This window comes from Dioscorea cayenensis, chromosome 3, assembly GCF_009730915.1.
Source record: "Dioscorea cayenensis subsp. rotundata cultivar TDr96_F1 chromosome 3, TDr96_F1_v2_PseudoChromosome.rev07_lg8_w22 25.fasta, whole genome shotgun sequence".
Lineage (NCBI taxonomy): Eukaryota > Viridiplantae > Streptophyta > Magnoliopsida > Dioscoreales > Dioscoreaceae > Dioscorea > Dioscorea cayenensis.
In genome coordinates this window covers 10,497,708-10,515,551 of record NC_052473.1, presented here as the reverse complement: position 1 = coordinate 10,515,551, position 17,844 = coordinate 10,497,708, and the positions used below count along the sequence as shown (strand labels likewise).

Below are 17,844 nucleotides of genomic sequence, written 5' to 3'. Positions count from 1 at the left end.
TGCCCTAGGCTTGACAAGGGGACCTTTGAAGAGTACAAGACTACTCCACAAGACCATCGACACGAATACCGAGGGAATTTTCTTATGGATTACATGTTTTTACTTTTGATTTCATTATTGATTGTATCTTGCTCCATGGAGAGCTAAACCCCCTAGTGGGTACTTGGACTTGTAAACCCTAGGATGTTATTGTTTCATTAATCTTTTATTATGCTTTCCTTAATTGATTTCTTTAATTGAGTTTCAATCTTGAATGCTTGTTGAATGATTTCTCCCTTAGAGTAACACTAGGGTTGAGAGTCCATCTTGGCAGCCTTTGTGGATGAGTGACACACCATGAGGGTTAGACAATGCTAGATTGGAGAGGGTTGAGAGGATGAGTCGAGAGGTAACGGAGCATCATCTTTCCCCTCCGGTGTGATTTATCCTACCTCCATGTTCTTAGAGTTCTTTGCGGTCACAATAGAGTAAAGTGCTAAGAGAGAAACTCCGCTGGGGCTTAGTTGCGCGAGCAATAGAGTGAAGCGTTGAAGTAATCCTTAGTATCTGGGGCTTAATTGTGACTAAGGGTCTTTCGCCTGGACCAAAGGGTTAGATCTATATATAGGAATAGGGTCTATCACTTGGAATCTCTAAAGCTTCTTGTAACTGTACGTAGTGTGAGGTGTTGAGACTGAGCGATTTCTCCGTCGGGGCATAATGTAGAGTTAGTCACGGTTGACCTTAGGTTTGGGATCGTGTATTTTAGGATCTCCATGACTCATTAAGCATCAGTTAGGAGACATAATAGTTGGTCTTGCACTTGAGTAATAGTCATAGGGGGAGCAATGTCCGAGTGCCCCACTTTCTGTCGATTACTTTTCCTCTCATTTTATCATGCCTCTCTTTCTTATTTCTTTTAGTTCTTTTCACAACAATTTTATTCACACTATCATTGATTCATCTTCATCATAGTTAAATAGCAATCTTGGTGTTTCTTTTAAGTATTTTTTTTTTCAAATTTCCTATTATATGAAATGTACTTTTACATTCCAATAAATTATATTCAACTGCATATTTTTAAAGTATATTTTAAAAAAAAAAGATAATCTTGGAAAGTTAATATAATTTTTATAAATTTTAAAAAACTTACTAATTTTAACCAATTTTATTAATCCATGTGATTTAATTACAATGGACAAGTAAAAAGAACCGGAGAGAGTATTTAACAAAACTAACAATCAATACAAATATTGGAGTTTGTGACTTGATTCTATTTAATCTTACATTAAAAGCTTGTTGTGATATTTATGTAACTTTTTTTAATTATGAGAATTTTTTAATAGGATCGAACTCAAATTCAAGCTTCGAACTCAAATTCTAGCTTGGAACTCAAACTCGAAGAATTTTGGGTTTATTTAGACATATTTTAAGGTTTTGTTATTATTTAAAAATTAATTTTTAGTAAAATATGAGTCATCATCATTGTATTCAATTTTCAATGTAACATAATTATTTGTCCTTCTCTGGCTGTAGTTTTCTTATTTGGGGTTTTTTTGGTAAATCTGTGTATTATTGTTTGATTTTTTTAATTATCGCTAATTATTATTAACAAATACCTTTATAAATTTTTGCTTTTAGAATAATTAATTACTTTAATTTTATTAAGTTGGTTTAGCTCTTAAGATTCTATATATGGACTTCTACCAAAGGTTAGAATTATATATATATATATATATATATATTTTCAAAAAGCTTCATCAAAGTATTATTATTATTGAAAACAAATGAATACATATATACACACACAGAGTGTGTGTGTTGATAAGTGCGGTTGTTTGAAGTATTTGAAGTTGCCCTGAGTGTACTTAAGTCACCCATTTGTCTTCCCATCATTAATTTCTTGGGTTGGTCCAAAACCAAGAAAGAGCCAAAAGTTGAACGACGGAATCAAGAAAGTGAAGCCATGAACAATAATGCCAACATTCACCATTTCTTCATCAATTTGGCCGGCAACCCAAACACCTTTCTTTCCTCAACTTCATCGACCAATCAAATTTCTGTTATCCCCAAAACAATGTTTCTTCACTTTTGGTTAGTCTCATTTTCCTTTCGCTTCCTAATTTTGAGCTTTTGTTTTCTTTTTGTGTTTTCTGAATATGGTTGTTCGTTCTGTTCTTGAATGCTCAATGTTTGTGATTTGTGAAGGACCTTATGATTTTGGTTTATGAGTTTTTTATGGCATGAATTATAAATGATGTTTGTAGCATTATGTTTGTTAAATCCTTGTTAACAAATTAATGCTTGCTTTTATGTGGTGAAATGTTAAGATATTTTCTGTTTATATGGAAAGAATTGAAAGATGTTTATATAATTATGTATGTTAATAATACAAGTTGATTGTATAAATATTAGATTCTCAAAAATTGAAGAATCACAATGTAAATGGTTATAAGCCTTGGTATAATAATGATGGACAGAAGATTTTTTTTTTTTTTCTGCTTAATTCCATTTATAGTTTTTTTAGCTTTAAAGGACCAGGTTATAATTAATCTAAACAATTTCAGTTATTTTGTATACCAAACTTCATTAAATGTAATTTGGTACACATTACTTTGTAATGCAGTATGAGTTATATAACTATACATTAAGACTTCAGAAATTATCTTGTTTACTTCATCATGAAAACAAGTATTTAATCTTTTCGAAGATTAATTGCGCTCTTTATATTTTCAGGAGAAGAAAAAGCTGAATGTTTGCTGACAAACAATGATTTCCTCAGGTTAAAATAGTCTTACACATCAATGCTGGTATAAATAATATATAAACTTCTCGATTTTCAATTCTCCTTTATTAGTTTTTGGTCATCCTTTTCCTAAACAGGCAAATGGATGATAATTGGAGCCGGCATTGCTCTCTCAATTGCGATACTCATTACTTCATGGAACCTATGGAGGTCAAGGTTCAAATCAAATTCCTCGCAAGAGGAGGAAAAGAAAAATAGTAAGTTGATTCAACCTAAAAGTTTAAGCTGATAAGATGAGAGAGACATGTATTCATACTCATATTTTTTAACTTAACAATTCAACTCTATTACAGAGTCCAAAGAATTGATACTTGATGAGTATACTTGTAAAAAAATCCCAGTAAAGGAGATTTATTCTGCGACAAATAATTTGAATGCTTTGAACTTCATTGGGCAGGGAATTGCAGGTGAAAAATTTGTCAATGCAAGTATTATGACTGTTCTTACAATATGTTTATGTATTAGACATTTCTGCAACTGCTTCAGCATAACAACAGATAGACATTATAAGGATTTTGCCCGGAATTTTGTAGAATGCTTGGATTTTTTTCTGACTTATTCAGATATCAGGAAAGGTATACAAAGGAGTTCTTTCGAACGGTTGGCATGTTGCCATTAAGCACATAATTAAGGACGGATATGTCGAAACATTTGTGAGAGAAGTGACTAGCTTATCACATGTTAGACACCGAAACCTTGTGAGTTTGCGAGGCTATTGTGAAGAAGCAGAAGAATGTTTTCTTGTTTATGAGCTTTGCCCTAATGGAAATCTATCCGAGTGGCTATTTGGTATTTGTTTTTTTTTATTTTTTAAATTTTCCTTACTTTGTTTTTTTGAGAGGTGATTAGTAACTTGATGCTTATTTATGTTATAACAGGAAAGGATAAATTTCTTTCATGGCTTCAGAGAGTTGATATTGCTTTTCGATTGCGCTCGTGGTCTTCAGTTTCTTCACACATATCGTGAAGGTTGCATTGTTCATCGTGACATCAAGGTTAGGCATTCTCTGTGTTTTTCTTTTTCTTTTTTTTTTTGTTTTTTTGATCAAAAGGCATCAATTTTATGTTATGCTTGCCCATCAATTTCATTGGTCTTGTACTCAAGTATCGAAGCCATGATCCTGGTACACTAAATTAATCAATATGAGAGTATTCCTTATTCTAGTACATGTAAACATCAATACGTATGAAGGAAAACAATAGCTTATTTCTACCTTTTTTTCTGTCTTTCAGGATAAAAAATTAGCTAATTTCTCTCAACGAAAATGCATGGATATTAGATTCTTTATTTTAATCGAAGGTGTGAAATAGTACAGGGAACCAAAAATACAATCTTTACATGAAACTTCATGCAATTTTATTGAATAATAACACAAAAAGATTCTTATGAAATCAAGGCAGGAATAAACTTACCCTTCTTTGAATAAAAAAGAAATTTTGGTTAAAATCGTTCTTCAGCATTCTGACATTGTGGAATTTCTGTACATTCTTAAGCCAACAAACATTCTACTAGGACCAGATTTTGAAGCTAAACTATCAGACTTCGGGTTGTCGAAAGTCATTGACCACGGTTTATCACATGTTAGCTCTGAAGTAAGAGGTACATTCGGCTATGTCGATCCCGAATACAGACAGAACCGACACGTAAACGCTGCTGGGGACGTATATAGCTTCGGAATAGTCCTACTTCAGATTCTTTCAGGAATGAGAGTACTAAATCTGAATGTGATGAAGCCAATGCCATTAGAGAAGACGGTGCGACAACTACTAGTTGATTTTGAACTCAATTAAATCTGAAATGAATTCCATCATACTAACAAGTTTTTCTAGGCTTGTTTCAGGCAAAGCATATAGTAGAAGGTGGAAATATTGCTGAATTTGCAGACCCAAAATTGTATGGTGAGTACTCAAAGGATGCATTTGAGATGGTTCTCAATTTAGCCCTGTCATGCACTTCATACAAACAGCAGAGACCATCAATGGAACAGGTCATGAAAAAATTAGAAAAAGCTCTGGAACTTTCGTTGAGAGAAAGTGCAATGCATCGAATAAGCATTTCTTCAGATCGTCCTTTGGTCGGGAAAACTCCGTATTCTGATGGTTTTGGTTTTCTGCAAAAATAGAAGAATTGAAATTCGGCATGTAACAGTACAGAGATGATCTTCACTTCACACAATATACATAGTGAGGATTTCCATGCCGCCAGAAGAAGTAGTAGCTATTTGCAGAATAGAGCTCTTCTTAGACTTGAATTGATTTGAAGATTCCTTTCTTCATTTATCACCCGGGGGTTTAAATGCACCGACATTTCGCTTTCCCTTGTCTTTTATTAATTGACATAAGCTCATGAAGCAGTGTATCTTTATTGCATTCAACATTGCAAACTTCTCTGTTTACATTTCGTATTCCTTGCTTCATCTTCTGAATTCAAATTTATAACAGCTTTCAACCAAACATAGAATTTCTAGATCTATAACTACTTAACCAAACATAAAACCGTCAGAAAATTACCAAAACATACATTTTGAAATCTGTGTCAATGGAATTACTAGAACTCATAAAGCCTCCATAAAAAAAGTAGCTGTCTGCAATTGCTATTTTACTTTTAAAAGCTTATCAATTTTGGAATGAGATGCATCAGAATAATAAACCGCAAAAACCACTTGCAAACAACTTGAAAAAACTTAAACATTTTTACAAATTCAACAAACAAATATGAATATCATCTCTCAAGAGATAATTTCCAAAATTGTGCCACCATTCATTAATACTTCAGACCTCCAAAATGCAGGCAGATAACAAGTACACAATTATTCCCAAATTGGGTAACACCACTGTCAACAAGATTTATCTTATAATTTGGTAAATGAGGTGAGATACGATGCTATATTTAATCCATTACTGAAAATTGAAAGCAAACGCAAGCTGAGAAAGGGCAAGAAGATTAAAGATGCATATGGCCTGAATCCATTGCATGAAAGCCTTGATAAGTTGCTCTTTATCTTCCTCTCAATTGGAAAATTAGCAGGCCTGTGCATTTCTGATGACAATGTCCGAAGCAGAGTTTGGCGTAACGCAATTCAGCAAAGAGAGATGAAATACTACCAAAAGTATAAAAGAGATTAGGGATTTGTATGCCGGTTAGTTGAGCAAAAAGAACCTGAGCGAGAATGCTCATCTACGCCCAACATTCCCAGCACGAGGTACATCATAAGCACTACCCATATGAGGAGGCGGCTGTGGTGCTGATCCATATGGATTCATTGCAAGTGGCGCTCCATATGGATGGCCACTGTTTCCAATTGGACCTGTTGTTGGAGCACTGGCAGGCCCTTTTGGGGCATCATATCCAGAACCTCCTCGTTGAGCCTCAAAAGCATTAGCACCTCGGGGAATCCCATATCCGCCGATCATGGAAGGATCGTAACTGCTGGTGCCACCAGAAGTATCAAATCCTCCCGCACCCCTTGATGTATCATAGATTGCATTTCTAGAGGCGTCAAAACCAGGGCCTCTTGCATCATGTCCAACCCATGCAGGTGGTGGTGGACCCAGTGGACCTACACCATATGGAACAGCGGCAGAAGAAGAACCACGCATCTGTAGTATATTCATAATTAGAAGGTTATAGGATAGCAAAGAACATATTGCGAAATAACATAATAACTCACAGGTCTTCAATGACATCATAATTCACAGGAAGGTATTCCAAAAACGATAGCATTCATTTATTCAAGTGATTTTTACTTGATCACCGCTAGAAATAACGTAATTATGAGACTTAGGAGACAACTAGGTTAGAATATTCTCCTAATATCCTTAGAAATTCAGAAGATACAGCATATGCAGATTGGTGAAAATGTAAAAATGCATTGCATATGACTGATGCAAATCCATGACAAAAGCTGTAACCGAAATTCATGCATAAAAAGTCATACCAAGCAGTTAAAGGTAAATAAAAATTACAAGAGAGTGTAGTGGCTAATTTCAGCATTCTAAGTGGTATTAGATAGAAAAATTATCTGTAATCCAAGGGCGGCACTTGTGTCAAATTAAACAACATTCTAAAGTGAGCAAATCTAAAACCCAAGTTGGCCGGGTCATTCAAAATCAAGGGCATATTGCATCTTCTAAGTGATGAATATTTTTTATATATATAGAGTTTTGTTAAGTGAAAATCTTATAACATTTTAACCTAGAATTGGGTCTAATTCATTCATTAATCATAATATTTTTGCTTGGATATTATCATTTTCGTCCGAGCTACTTTTTTTTGGTGTTTTATATGCAGATGGTAGGAATTCGCCAACAATTATGTAATTATTTAAAGCATTCTAAAAGAAAAGGGATAAAGAGAAGTTGTGGAGATAACCGAGTATAAAGCAAAAAGACATCAAGAAACATGACCCGCCAATGTCAATCACCATGGGCATGGAGCACAATACAGAATCTTAATTCAGAGAGGTCCATGACCAAGTCGTGGTGCACACCACACCCATGGTGCATGGCCGCAGAGAAAACCCTAGCTTATTTCACCGTATATAAGACAATTGAGGGTTTTCAGAGAGATCCTTGCTATCGTGGTTATAGTGTGAGGTTGAGAAGCATCAAAAGACCAAAGCACATATCCAAAGACGAAGGAGATCAAGAATTAATTGACGATGTATCAACTTCAAGCGTGGAACTCATCAATCAAACCGAGTTTGTCCTTATTTCTTTTTATTTTAATTATTAATGCTTAGTCTGAACACCATGCGTTGTAATTCGAACATGAGGGAGTAAATCTATCTTTTTTGGGTTGGGGATTAGCCCCTTGATGAACAAAGATTCTTTATATTAACTTTTCTTTAATGCATATATTCTATTTGATTTAATCCTTTGATACTTAATGTTTGTGAATGTGATGGATCCTATATTTGTATGATCTTAGACACCAAAGGAAGGACCGAAAAATGAACTGCGGTGTTAGAAACCACAGGTTTAAGCCTGAAAACCATAGATTTGGATTTTTTGAGAATCAATGGTTATCACGGAACTTAAAAGGTCAAATTAGATTCCATTACCACAAAAATAGAAGTTGATCTACATTAGATACCTTGCTATATTCCGCAAGAAAATAATGAATACTTTAGGATAAACCACCTTCAAACATTTAAGCTTAATAGAAAATGTCATATAATATCTTTTTATTTATCATTGCGGTGAAACCCTACTCCTAGAAGCCTTTGAATTCTAAATTCTCCCTCTTTGCCACTAACCATACTTTAATAGTTTTAACTTCAATTGCAATTAGTTCTATCCATCTTCTTTATCCTTATTTGGATTTGTCTAGATAACCTTTAGTTGCAAAAAAATTAGTAATTGACATCATAGTCCTGGTGGGAACAATATCTTATTTACTCCTTGATGGCCCATGCGCTTGTGATACGCATCAAGTTTCATTCCTAAAACCATTTTATCAGTCATTATGAAGACTCACATGCTTGTTCATAACAAGTAACTCTAGCTTATAGCAAATAAAATTAAAGATGAAATGAAAACAATGACAAATAAGCAGATAGATTTCACATTAAATCTTTAGTAGCCCTGGTTGTTATAAATATTCCTGGTCTAATGCAATTGACCTAAAAGAATGAAAATAAAAATAGGGATGCAATATGCATCCAATCAAAATTAATTCAACTGAGTTTCAATTTGTATTTCCGTAAAAAATATGTAAAATGAATCAGATTTGTATTATGAGATCCTTCATCTGACTCAATGACACAACCAGGCTGGTTTTAAAGCAAGTGAATAATGACTGGATGAAGATGTCCAACTGAGACTAGAGACTTTGGCCAGCCTCCTTGTTTAAGAGCTACTATCTTGTTACAACATAAGCTTCAGTAACTTCCACAAGGGAGTAGGTTATATGTCAGCTAATGAGCTTCTCATCTCAAATGAAAATAAGTTACAGTGCAATACCATTTTCACGGAGGAAGCCATTCAAAGTTACGGAATTCCTTTCTTCAACATCAAGATGTGACGGGACTATTGCTAATTTAACCATTATTTATTTATATTTTTTGTCCTTGCATCTTTATTTTTCATTTCACAGAGTTTTCCAAGTCTTCTGGTCTCTGACTATAACTAACCTTCGGTAATTTTAATTTTATAACAAATTAAAATTAAATTAAAAAAAATACTGTAAATACATATATGCATTAGAGAATTAGATTCTATCATTAACCTTGAAATTTTGGTTTATAATGTTGAGTTTAGATTAAGCTCACCTATGCACCATAGAAACTTTATTTGTTTTTCTTATTTTTTTAACAACCTTACTTGTAGTTTTCCCCTAGATGACAAACATCCAAGTAATGCTATATCTTGCTTTTTTTTTTCATGAATAAGCACGATAGTATTTATTACAATTATGTTTTTCTGTACTTATTTCTTATTTTAAATTTAAAAAAAAAAAACTGAATATGCACTAAGCAAAATGTACCAAAATGGATGCATTTATGAAAATAATTTATCCAAACTTGAGAGTTTAGTGGCAATAATAGAAGGTGGATCGGGAGAAATAGGAGCTTTTTGGTCTGCTTTTTACTTTGACAAATTTGATAATGATGAACGAGCTAACATAGAAGAAAGGGTAAAAACTGTGATCTGTACTTCATGGCCCTCATTTTGCACATCACATTGACTAATCTTCTATAAATCAAAAAATGTATTAATTCATCCATTTTGGAATGTAGGCATCGTTTTATGATCATTGTCTAGGTTGTTTATAATGCATTAATGAAAATAATTATTCAAAATTGAGATTTTGGTGGCGATAACAGAAGATGGATTGGGAGAAATAGGAGCTTTTCGGTCTGCTATTTACTTTGATAGATTCGGTACTGATGAACAAGCTAAAATAGAAGAAGAGGGTGGAAGCCATGATCTATAGTACTACATGACCCTCATTTTGGACATCACATTGACTAATCTTCTACAAATCCAAAAATGTATTAATTCATCCATTTTGGATTGTAGGCATCGTTTTATGATCATTGTCTAAATTGTTTATATTTTGTAAATGGATTCTTTTGTATAATTTATTTATACCAATAAAAGTTGTTTGAGATCAATTTGACTTTGCATTTTTTAAACATTTATACATCTAATAATGGTAATTTATATATGGTGAACAAATGATAAGGTTGTGCTTAGACATTTGTGTATCATATACATTTATATCTACCATAACCACATGTGCTAATTAAGATTTAAATATTATTTCATATAAATGATAGTGCCATATAAAAACAACAATATCTCTAATGAACTTAAAATATCAAATTGTTTTGAATCTAAAAAAGGTTTAGTTATACCTCTTATACTATTAAACTATAACTACAAGTCTAGAAGTTGCAGTAAGAAATGGTCAAGTACTATTTGTACTGAAAATTTTATTTTATAATCTAAACACTGTTCCATATGATATGAGTACGTGTCCGTATAATCTATTTGATATTTGCTTATCCATTAAATTAAATCCCACAACAGTCAAACTAACGAAATCACAAATTTGAAAATGCAATTGACCCTAATCCTGAAAGACCAAGTTTCTTAGAAAAACTTTTTACATTAAAATCAACACTTGAAACTTTTTATGCAACCATGACACTATTGTGTGGATCAACAAGGTGTTGAAAGTAGGAAAATAGTGAAGGAATACAACAATGAACAAAAATACCTCCTATGATAAATACCTGAAGGTGCAACATATTAAATACAACGAGAACAGCTTTATGCTAAATATTACTTATTCTAAAATGTAAATAAATTATGAAAAGGAAAACATGCTTCATATTTTTGTTCGAGCTAGTTTTGGCCCCCATACTATTGTCAAATGTTTATTTTGGTTGTCAAACTGCATCCCCGCACTTCCCATCTAAGCTGATAAATTAGAGTCTAAAACCGCTCGACCCAATCAAGTCATGGATCAACTTGACCAGGACAGCCAACCTTTTGGAAAGAAAAACAGAACAGGAGAAACAATATTCACCTGGGAAACTCCATAACCATCTTCATATGTGGTTTGACCAACAGAATGATGATTAGATGCATCAATTTCTTTGTGACTAGCATTGCTTCCAAAAGTCCCACCTGAATCACAATCTAAGAGAATATCAGCGTAAAGAACTTATTTAACTGGATTTTCTTTTTTATTATTATTATTGTTTATTATTTACTTTTTTTATGTTTTGGCTCAATCTTTAGTAAACAAGTGGCAACACATACCACTTCTTCCTGGGTTAGCAGCAGTGTTAGCAGCAGTGTTAGCAGCATTAGCTAACTCAGCACGCAGTTTTTCCACCTCCCTAACCATTGATATGTAATTCTTCTCCATCAACTGAAGTGATTCATAATGATCAGTGAATATTTTTCGCTCATATTCATATGTGGCCCTGCGGTAAGAGAAATAATAGTCAACTTTCAACATTTCAAATCTGGTATTTCAAAGGATGTAAATAAAAAATAGCCAAATACCTGCAATGCTCATATTCTTGCCTGAGAGCATCTAGTTCAGATAGCAATGCAGGAATTTGCTGGGCATCTCCATGGCTCCTCTGCAGATCCTGATTCAATTGTTGAATTTTCAAAATCAGCTCCTGTCTAGCTGCAACCAAATTTTGAACCTCTGCATGTGCTTGTTGCAAGTCTGCCTTGAAAGGCTCAGAGGCCTGCAACTCAGCTTCCATCCTTCCATTTTTTTCTAAAAGAGCTCTCATCTGCTGTTCTTGTTCAGCCTTAATAACGCCCATGTGGGACTGCAACCTCTGTAATTCTTGTTGGGCTGCAGCTAATTCCTGCCTTAAAGTTGAATGGGTAGCTGCAATTCTTTGATTCTCTGTTGCAAGCCTCTCCATCTCTATATGTTGTGCAGCAAGCTTTTGCTCCAAAACTTCTGGAAGGGGCAGCATTTCCAAAGGAAATGCGCCAGGAGGAGGACGAACTGCAGCACTAAAAGGATCAGGGTGCAGCATACCAGGACCAGGAAGAGGTCGCCTTAAATGAGGTGGTACTCGGCCTTTGCTTCCCATTAAAATGGGCAAACCTATTATATTGAAACCAATTAACAACTATTCATTAGCCAGGTAAAAAAGTAGCCTCCTGTTGCTGGAAAATATAAAATCTAAACAACAGAACAAACAAATAAGTTAAGGCAACAGCCAAGCCAGGTTCATAGTACAGGTCAAGATTCAGGTAGCCAAATTTACTTGGTATATGAGCCATGGTTAGGAGAAGTTGTATTTGGCACAGAAAGCTGATAAATAAGAGCAGAGTTGACGTGTTATGTTCGTCTGCTGCTATTGAATGTCAATCTACACTAACTGAACCCAACCTAAAGAATCCAACGCTATCCAGAACACAGCAATCAAATTTTCACTTTAGGTTAGCCTAGATAGTTTTAAATTTAGCAAGGTATTTTCATAATTATATCCACATCTACATAGATATAATTTACCACAGGGCATCAAATGGCAAATAAAATGGCTAATCAGAGTCAGAAAGGAAAATTTCCATGGCAGGCATAACTCTTTAACCAACAGAAGTTTAGAAAATGTGCATGCTACTATCAATTCCAATAAAATAACAGGTAACCAATGATTATGTCAATTGTTTAATCATCTAGCAGGCAAAGTTGACACACAACAAAACACATGATCTATAGCTTCAAAGTTCTGAACAAACCATCAAACCAATTAAAAAAAGATTAGGCAGAAGGAGCATACAATTCTCAGCAAAATCAATAACATTGTTCTCACAGTTTCTAGAAAATTTTACTGTTAGCACTATGCCAAAGATTCAAAGATTAACAAGGAAAATCACAATTCTAGAAAATGTGCATGCTACCATTATCATGTTCAAATAGACATCTATACAAAGAGCACACCACATATTAATTTTATTCTTTAATCTTCCCGAACAAAAATGCAACACTCAGCAGGCCACACGACCTACAAACTCATACCATGAAACAAACCATCCAACCAATTAAAACCCAAAAAATCCAGGGACAAGGAACAGATGATTCCCAGCAGCAACGCAAAAGATAGATTATCACGGACAAAATCACAATTCTAGAAAGCATGCATGCTAACATTAGCAAATTCGATAATATACATAGATATATTCTTTAATCCTCCAGAAATAGAAGCAACACTCAGCAGACCACATGAACTACGAATTCATACTTCCAAAAAAAACTAAAAACAAAAAAACAAAAAGAATTAACAAAATCAGAAATTTCACAATTAGTACTTCGCCAACAATCCACTGATCAAAACACAAAAAAGAATCAAAATTTCACGGAGAAAATCACAATACGAAGGGAATGAAAACAAACAAAATCAAAACCTCGCATTTCAGAACCCTAGACACGTAGAATTACAAGAAGAATTAGGGTTAGGGATCAACCTTAGAGGGATTCTTCGAACGTTCGATCCAAATAGGAAGAGATGGGGAAGATATCTTCGACGCTTTGCGAGCAAGCTCTTGAGAGAAGGCTCGGAAACGAGAAGGGGCCAGGAATTGATGCGATTTGAATCACAAATTCTTTCATTGTTTTTGATGTAAAAATTCTTATTCGCACCAACTACCGTTGGATATGCGCCATCTGGTTTGGAAGACTAAATCAACGGTTCAGATACGTCTTTATTACCTAATATAGTAGTAATGATGGACGAATGTAACAACTTGGATTGGTGATTGATTCTAGTAAAAACAGGCTTGGTTACTAGCCCGGAGAAGTTTATTGTTTTTAACGGAAAAGTAAAAACTCTTGTGATTTTTTTTATAATAAGGTCAAATGTTTTTTTTTTATTTTTTCCGATTCTAAAAATGTTGGTTTCACATAGGTTACCAAGCTATTAAGGTCACGTTTAAACGATGGGAGTTTGTATTTCATCATCAGAATCTTAATTGTCATTTACAAATGGGACAAATGCTAGCCTCTCTTCACCATTTGTACTACATTCACTACCACTACTAATGGAAACATCATTTAGGGCATCCCTTTCAGCATTACCATCAGCCACAGATAACAGCACTCCTAGCAACTTCTTACCATGACAGACTTCTGAACATTCAATATAAATATCTAATGTGTATTTTGCACTAATTTTCTCATTTAAGCCTACAATATCTTGATTAGTACAGATACTTCCTAATACTCCCACACTATCTATACATGACAAACTTACATCCTTTCTTAATGTCATAGCCTAATTCTTTAACATCCCCTAGCAAATCCGAGTAAGAAAGCATGTTAGGATCAACCAAAAACTGAACCACTGCCCCATTAGAATATATTACTTCTTTTTTTTTCCCAATGTCCCTCCATGGCGATAGTTAATGGTGTATAGCCCCTCAATGTTCATGCTATGGCAAGCAAAATCAATTGGAAATGAAAACAAACATATAGAGGTGAGAATTATTCTAGTATAATCCTGATACATTCACACTAATTGTAAGGAACTACAACATAAAAGCACAACTAGGTTATTTACAAGCATGAAGACCAATGCATGCATTGCATTGATAGAACAATATATATATACCTAAGGTCGTATATCAATTAAATTCAAGTCAACCCACTAGAGGTGAGAATTATTCCAGCATAATCCTGATACATTCACACTAATTGTAGCCAACTGCAACAAAAAAACACAGCTAGGTTATTTGCAAGCATGAAGACCAATCATGAGTGCTTTGACAAAACAAAAAATAAAATTATGCAGTGAATGAAAGGCACCATAAGAAAAAAAAATCATAAGGCTCTATATCAATTAATTCAAGTCAACCCACTAAAGGTGAGAATTACTCTAGCATAATCCTGATACATTCACACTAATTATAAACAACTACAACATAAAACACACCTAGGTTATTTGCAAGCATGAAGACCAAGGCATGCAGTGCTTTGATAGAACAAAAAAAATCTGTGCAATGAATGATAGTCACCAGAACAAAAAAACAAACAAACAAACAAACAAACAAACCGAGGGCCCTATATCAATTAATTCAAGTCAACCCACTAAAGGTGAGAATTATTTTAGCATAATCATGATACTTTCACATTAATTGTAAGCAACTACAACATAAAACACAGCTATGTTATTTGCAAGCATGAAGATCAATGCATGCAGTGCTTTGACAGAACAAGTAAAAAAAAATATGTGCAATGAATAATAGGCACCAAAACAAAAAATAAAAAAATAAAAAAACCCTAAAGCTCTATATCAATTAATTCAAGTCAACCCACTAGAGAACTATTCTAGCAAAATCCTGATACATTCACACTTATTATAAGCATCTACAACATAAAACACATCAAGGTTATTTGCAAGTATGAAGACCAATGCATGCAATGCTATGACAGAAAAAAATAATAAATAATAAAAAAAATCTATGCAATGAATGATAGGCACATAACTAAAAAAAATCCTAAGGCCCTATATCAATTAATTCAAGTCAACCCACTAGAGGTGAGAACTATTCTAGCATAATCCTGATACATTCACACTAATTGTAAGTGACTACAACAAAAAACATAGCTAGGTTATTTGCAATGCTCTTCACTGCCCTTAAGGCCCTATATATTTCCAAGCATGAAGAACAATTGATGATAAACATTGATCTACATACTTGGAGATGTATAAGCAGTTCTCAATGCCGAGCTGTTTTTAGGCCTTATTTGGATTAGCTTTTGGAAAACCCATAAGTGTTTTTATAAGTTAAGCACTTCTGGGTTTCAAAAATGTTGTTTGTATTGGCTTTTCTGAAAAAGCAGGAGCTGTAAAAAAAAGCTGAAAAACAACTTTTTTTCAAAAGCTAGTCATGACCAGCTTATGAAAAAACTGTTTTAGAGCTTATTTTTACAGTTTCTGCTTCTACATAAAAGCTAATCCAAACAACAAATACAAAAAGTGCTTAACTTACTCTAAAAAAGTACTTTTTTTCGGAAGCACTTCTACTAAACTAAAAAAATACTTTTTTTATAAGCCAATCCAAACAAGGCCTTAAGCCCTTATACATTTCCAAGCATGTAGACTAATGAACCACTGACAAACAAGTTCAATAAAACATTTAAAACTTTTATTCGAAGAAACAATACATTAGTAATGGTGGAAATACTTACTTTTCATTCATCGACATGCAAACCTCTCGTTACCTAACCAACTGAACAAAGGATGCCTCAGCAGTGATGATCAACCTCCTTTGGGAATGGTCCCTCCTTGTTGCACGTAGTGGTGCAAGATACCCACAGCGGATGTGGTCACGATGGTTGTGGACGGCTCTTCATGAGGTTGATGATGGGTTCTCGGACTTGGTGATGAAGGGAAAAAAAAGGCAAAATCGGGGTTTTGGTTTCTATTCAAGTCTGCACTTGTTGCGAGCAGTAGAGCAAGATATTGGTCGTTGAAGGCAGGGGAGTTTAGCGAGTGTTGTGTTTGCCGGTCTAAAGAGTATGAGCAAAGGTAGAAAGGAAAGATAAGGAAGTGTTAACCGGCCCGAGGAGAAGAAACAAAGGTAGAGAGGGTTGTTTGTCGACCTGCAAAGGAGTGCAAAGGGAAGGATGTAGCAAGAGAAAGGGAAAAGATGGAGGGGCTGTTTTGGGATCCATAAACCAAGATTTTGGGTATTATGGTGTGTTTGGATGACAGAATAGGAGTGGGGATAGGAATGGGGATCATGAAAAGAGGGATGGAAATAGGGGTAATAGAGAGAGGATAAGAGTGAAAACTATGTTTGGGTAGAGAGAGTCATGCATTGGGAATGTAAAAAGTAAGTAGAGAATATGTGACACAATTATCTTTATACCCTTCTTAAAAAAACAATTAATTATATGTTTAATGACATTTAAGAATTAATTAAGTTAATTAATTATTTTATTAATTAAGTAAATCAATTATTTTATTAACTGAATTAATTAAGTTAATTAATTATTTAATTAATTAACTTAATTATTTCAGTTAATAAAATAATTAATTAACATAATTAATTACAATCAATTATTTTATTAACTAAATTAATTAAGTTAATTATTTATTTAATTAATTAACTTAATATATAATTATTTTATTAACTTAATTAATTAAGTTAACTATTTTAATTAATTATTTTATTTTTTAAGTTAATCAATTATTTTATTAACTGAATTAATTAAGCTAATTAATTATTAATTAATTAAGTTAATAAAATTAATTATTTTAGTAACATAATTAATAAAATTAATTAATTATTTTATTAATTAAGTTAATCAATTATTTTATTAACTGAATTAGGTAAGTTAATTAATTATTTTATTAATTAAGTTAGTACAATTAATTATTTTATTAACTTAATTAATTAAGTTAATTAAAGATGGTTAGGTTTTAAGTTGGGATATACAAGTAATATTTTTTTTTTAAATGGGCAAAAACATAAATTCAACAATTAATAATGGGTATTCCCCCAATGTGTGGTGAATGACTTATTCATTTGGTAGAGGTAATGAATTTCACCAACATTCAATGATTACATATATAAAATACTCCATCTGTTCCTTTTTATCTGTCGTGAATAACCGAATCTTACATACCAATAAATTTAGTTATTTCACAAACTTTTATAAAAAATTTGTTCTTTTTCCAAAATTACCACTAATTTATATCTTCACATTACTCTCTCATATTTAATTTCAAGAAGAAAATTGAATAAAGTGTTAGGGTAATTTTGGAAAAAAATAATAATAAATGCTTCTTGATATTAGAAAATGACAGATAAAAAGGAACATGGGTTTATGACAGATAAAAAGGAACGGAGGGAGTAACATCCAAACAATGGGAAGAGAATATATAATTAATGATTCCCTTCTCCAGGGTAATGATTGAGTGCATCTAAACGCCTTAGTTTAATGTTCCCCACTTTTTTTAAATATTTTTTAATCATATTTTAAGGGGAAAACATCCACCTCAGCAACTTTAAACATCAACGTCAATAGCCACCACTGTGCGGACTGGTTTTGCCCATTTTTAAAA

General features: G+C 33.3%; 2 protein-coding genes across 3 annotated transcripts; one reads left to right on the top strand and one right to left on the bottom strand.

Moving 5' to 3' along the window:
- The first annotated feature begins 1,938 nt into the window (after positions 1–1,938).
- Positions 1,939–5,150, top strand: LOC120256056 (probable receptor-like protein kinase At2g42960). The gene is given in 9 exon segments (XM_039263823.1): positions 1,939–2,073; positions 2,716–2,761; positions 2,863–2,982; positions 3,079–3,192; positions 3,356–3,574; positions 3,664–3,707; positions 3,709–3,780; positions 4,280–4,540; positions 4,627–5,150. Coding segments are annotated over 8 exon segments (1,125 nt in total). The 5' UTR covers positions 1,939–2,073; positions 2,716–2,748; the 3' UTR covers positions 4,909–5,150.
- A 290-nt stretch (positions 5,151–5,440) lies between these two features.
- On the bottom strand, positions 5,441–13,363 carry LOC120256219 (protein FLX-like 2). 2 transcript variants are annotated; one of them, XM_039263953.1, is made up of 5 exons: positions 13,241–13,363; positions 11,309–11,876; positions 11,060–11,226; positions 10,824–10,936; positions 5,441–6,385 (listed from the first exon to the last, which is right to left on the bottom strand). In XM_039263953.1, the coding sequence occupies exons 2-5, from the start codon at positions 11,860–11,862 to the stop codon at positions 5,960–5,962; spliced, it is 1,260 nt and encodes a 419-aa protein (XP_039119887.1). In that variant the 5' UTR covers positions 11,863–11,876; positions 13,241–13,363; the 3' UTR covers positions 5,441–5,959. The 2 variants fall into 2 exon arrangements, with proteins under 2 accessions (XP_039119887.1, XP_039119892.1); XM_039263958.1 differs by having other exon boundaries at positions 10,824–10,924.
- Positions 13,364–17,844: the final 4,481 nt, after the last annotated feature.

Coding starts and splice junctions, on each gene's coding strand:
- LOC120256219 (XM_039263953.1), bottom strand. CDS start 11,862: ATGGGAAGCAAAGGCCGAGTACCACCTCATTTAAGGCGACCTCTTCCT. Junction 10,937..11,059: donor TGCTAACCCAGGAAGAAGTG/GTATGTGTTGCC, acceptor ATATTCTCTTAG/ATTGTGATTCAGGTGGGACT. Junction 6,386..10,823: donor ATGGTTATGGAGTTTCCCAG/GTGAATATTGTT, acceptor AATATACTACAG/ATGCGTGGTTCTTCTTCTGC.